This window comes from Myotis brandtii, unplaced genomic scaffold (genome assembly GCF_000412655.1).
Source record: "Myotis brandtii unplaced genomic scaffold, ASM41265v1 scaffold915, whole genome shotgun sequence".
Classification (NCBI taxonomy): domain Eukaryota; kingdom Metazoa; phylum Chordata; class Mammalia; order Chiroptera; family Vespertilionidae; genus Myotis; species Myotis brandtii.
This window is the reverse complement of record NW_005371769.1, coordinates 1,371,574-1,375,087: the sequence shown is the minus strand read 5'-3', so window position 1 is coordinate 1,375,087 and position 3,514 is coordinate 1,371,574. Positions and strand designations below refer to the sequence as shown.

The 3,514-nt window shown below is 52.9% G+C and overlaps 2 protein-coding genes across 2 annotated transcripts in view; one reads left to right on the top strand and one right to left on the bottom strand.

The window, feature by feature from the left end:
* Nucleotides 1-34: 34 nt before the first annotated feature.
* RPS21 (ribosomal protein S21) lies at nt 35-1,110 on the top strand. Its single transcript, XM_005885581.2, has 5 exons — nt 35-146; nt 237-300; nt 450-521; nt 909-964; nt 1,049-1,110. The coding sequence occupies exons 1-5, from the start codon at nt 97-99 to the stop codon at nt 1,056-1,058; spliced, it is 252 nt and encodes an 83-aa protein (XP_005885643.1). The 5' UTR covers nt 35-96; the 3' UTR covers nt 1,059-1,110.
* A 107-nt stretch (nt 1,111-1,217) lies between these two features.
* CABLES2 (Cdk5 and Abl enzyme substrate 2) overlaps nt 1,218-3,514 on the bottom strand; it is a 9,049-nt gene continuing 6,752 nt past the window's right edge. Inside the window, exon 9 of the mRNA XM_005885580.2 lies at nt 1,218-3,348. Within this exon, the coding sequence (XP_005885642.2) occupies nt 3,208-3,348 (141 nt within the window). The 3' untranslated portion in view covers nt 1,218-3,207. The remainder of the gene's footprint in view (nt 3,349-3,514) is intronic.

The window sequence follows — 3,514 nt, the reverse complement described above, 5'->3', positions numbered from 1 at the left end:
GACCGGGAGTCGGGGTGAGGCCAAGACGCGGGGCACGGGTCCGGGCGCGCGGACCCAGCTTGTTCTCACACGCGGGGTCTCTTAGGTGCACTCGACATGCAGAACGACGCCGGCGAGTTCGTGGACCTGTACGTGCCGCGGAAATGGTGAGCGCCGCAGCATTTAATTTTACTTTAAAACGCAAATACAAACACTCGTGACTTCCCACCCCTCCGTTCACTACGCTCTCCCCGCAGCTCCGCCAGCAACCGCATCATCGGCGCCAAGGACCACGCGTCCATCCAGATGAACGTGGCCGAGGTGAGCCTGGGGCGCTAGGGCTTGGACGAGGTCCATCCCAGACTAGAGCGAGGTCTGGGCTGGCCCCGGGGTTGATGATCCCCAGACCCCAGATTTAGAGCTAAAGGTGCTCTAGTGCCCGTCTGATGATCCTCATTCTCCATCAACAGGTTGACAAGGTGACAGGCAGGTTCAACGGCCAGTTTAAAACCTATGCTATCTGCGGGGCTATCCGCAGGATGGTGAGTCTCCTGGAGGTGGCTCATCTGTGGGCTTCGGGGGGTGGGTGGGGGCGTGGGGCGGTAATGGAGAATGGTGTCTTACACGATCTCTCAGGCCTGACTGAGTCCATTTGTTGCAGAATAGGTTTGAGCCTATGGGACTGGGTTGCACTGGTTGTCTGCCTATTCCTGGGGATGGTGGGGTGAAGGGTGGAAAGTATGCTCAAAGGCTGCAAGCAGGACCACCCTTTTACCTTGGAACCTCCCACTTATCACACTCCATCTCCAAAGGCCTTTCCCTGTCCAGTGAGGTCTGAGTAGTGAGACTGGGAGAGAGCCTGCCACTAGGGCTGGGTGGTCCCTGGTGGACCTCCTGCCAGCTCATAGTTCCAATGTGCTTTTTCTCAGGGTGAGTCAGACGACTCCATTCTCCGACTGGCCAAGGCCGATGGCATCGTCTCAAAGTAAGCCGTCTCAAAGTCGAGTTTGGGGACGGGCTGGGACTTTTCCGGAGACGAGGCTTTAATGTTGTTTTTCCTTTTGTTTAGGAACTTCTGACTGAAGGCATCACAGATGTGAAATTTGTCATAAATAAATAGTGGAAACACCCCCCCATGTTGGTTCATTCTGTGCTGGGCTCTGGAGGGTTAGAGCTGACATTCTGCTGTGTATGGGTGAGGAGGGGGTCAGCTCACTGAAAGGAGGTGACTTATAAAATATGCTGCAAAACCACATTTTACTTTAAAGCACAAATACAAACACTTGTGACACAACTTGGCATTGAGGTAAAATAGTTGCTTAATGCACATTTAAAATCCACAACTGCCACTGGGTGCTGAGCGAGTGGCACTGGGCCGTGGACCAACTCAGAGGTCGGTTGGGCCTTGTTCTAGAGGACAGGGATTCAGGCTGAGGTTTGGCTTAAATACTGGCTTTCCTGCAGGGATTCTTGAGTACCACACAGTGGCAGCTCCAGCATTACTAAAGGACACAGCTGGGAAGGTTACAGATGAGATGGGCAAATGACTAAATCTTACTACATAAATGTGCAAACTTAAATTACCATATTTCTCAGCTGGTCTAACTTTAGTCCGTATAGAAATTCCTGAAGAGACAGGTCCTTCAAGGCTAAGCTGTAAACTGGGACGTTTTGGGAGTCCCTTACAGTGCTTATAACACAAGTGTTCTTGAGATATATGGTGGCAGGACAGGTTGCTTTCCAGAAGTTGCCGGGGCCTAGCACCTTACACCCTCCGATCTAACTTGGTTGCATGTTGGGTTTAGGAAGCCATCTTGGAGAGGGAGGCACACTGCAGTAAGTTTGGACCATGGACACAGGCGTGGTCCTCCATCCCGCAGTCTTCCTTTGAGTGGCAGAAGGAACAGACTCGCAGGCAGCAAGTGGATGGGTGGTTGGCCTGCACCTCTGCTGGGGTCTGGGCTGAGTTGCTGGTGGTTGGGTGCTGTGATGAGCAGAACTGGCTGTTCTGCAAAAGCACCAGCCCACGCGGAGAGAGTACAAGATGGGGGCTGACCCAGGGCCCCTCCAGTCACAGGTCTGCAGCACAATAGGAGCAGCTTCATCATGGCCGTCTTTCAGGCCAGCTGACTCACCAGTCCTTAACGTGTTTTTGGTGGGGCAGCGAGCTGGAGAACTGGACAAGAGTTTGTGCAAAGGACAACAAACCTGGAAAAGCAGAGCATGGGCCTTTGTAGGAGTGAGGATCACTGGCAGCTGGGGTCTGAGGGTGACTGCACCGGCCAGTTGTCCTGGACAGCCTTGGGAGAAAGGCATTGAGCCGACCTCTTGGGGAGGCTGTGCTGTGGGCTGTGAAGTAGTCTCCTCCCAGCTTGAGCAAGTGTGGTTTCAACTCACAGCTTTACACATTTAAGGAGTTTGTGTTCCCCTATGAGAAACACCTACAGAACAGAATCCCAAATGACAATAGGCTGTTCTGTCATAATATTGCTTAATAAGATCAAAAGCCACACTCCAGCAATGCAATCATCTGAAGATCCAGTGTCGCAGGCCAGTGGGTTTTCTGGATGAGGTGAAGGGGCAGCTTGTGTTTGCAGAGGCCTGCTGGCCTGCGTAACACTCAGGTACGAGGACTTCACAGTGACATGATGCTTGGAAGAACAGGTCCAAGAATAAAACTCATCAAAACCAGGAGTCTGCTCTTTGCTCTGCTTGTGGATGTGGGGAGGGGAATGGACAGTGGGCTGGGCAGGGTGTGTTCCAGTGCTTTCCACATCCAGAAATTGGAAAGTCAAGATTAATGCTTTACTTCATTAGCTTCAGGGACTTGAGTGTGCTCAGCAGCATCTGGAAACAGTCACCACTGTGATGCCATTCAGTGGCTACGATGGTATGTGGAAGGCAAGGCAATGCAAAGGAGAAAGATGCCATGACGTCAGGATCCAAGGCATAAATTACAGGTCCTGGTGCCAGGCCAGTCTCAGGCACGTGAAAAAAGGAAAATGACAAATCCCACATTCTGTCCACATGAGAATGCAGGAATATTCCCCAAAATACCATGGTGATGTGGTGCTTTGGAATGAAAGCATGGCCCCCAAGGAAGAAAGTGTGAAGGCAGGGTCCGTGTGTCCCAGCCGAGTGAGGCCACGGGGGCCAGGGGTGCACTCCACTGCCTGGGAACAGCTCCTGGGGCCCACAGACCGTGTGCCGAGGGGCGTGGGCAGCAGACTAGAACTGCTGTGTGAGGCGTCTGTAGTGAGGTAACACCTGGTTCTCGGGAAGATAGAGAGCAAGTTCCAAGGCCACAAGCACGGTGAACTCAAACCCAATTAGATCCCGTCGGTTGAATCGGAACCTTTCTTCTAACTTCTGCATTGAGGAAGAGAGAAGGGTTAAGCCGAGGTCCCTTGCTCTGGTTCCTAAGCCAGCAGGTTTGGGAGTGGTGGCTGGCCCTGCTCCAGGTTAGTGGGCAATGACCTCCCTCTCCAGGGGTAGTGCCCAGCCTTCTAAGTGCTGGCTGGGGTGAGGCCTGGGT

Coding starts and splice junctions, on each gene's coding strand:
- RPS21 (XM_005885581.2), top strand. CDS start 97: ATGCAGAACGACGCCGGCGAGTTCGTGGACCTGTACGTGCCGCGGAAA. Junction 147..236: donor CTGTACGTGCCGCGGAAATG/GTGAGCGCCGCA, acceptor CTCTCCCCGCAG/CTCCGCCAGCAACCGCATCA. Junction 522..908: donor GCGGGGCTATCCGCAGGATG/GTGAGTCTCCTG, acceptor GCTTTTTCTCAG/GGTGAGTCAGACGACTCCAT.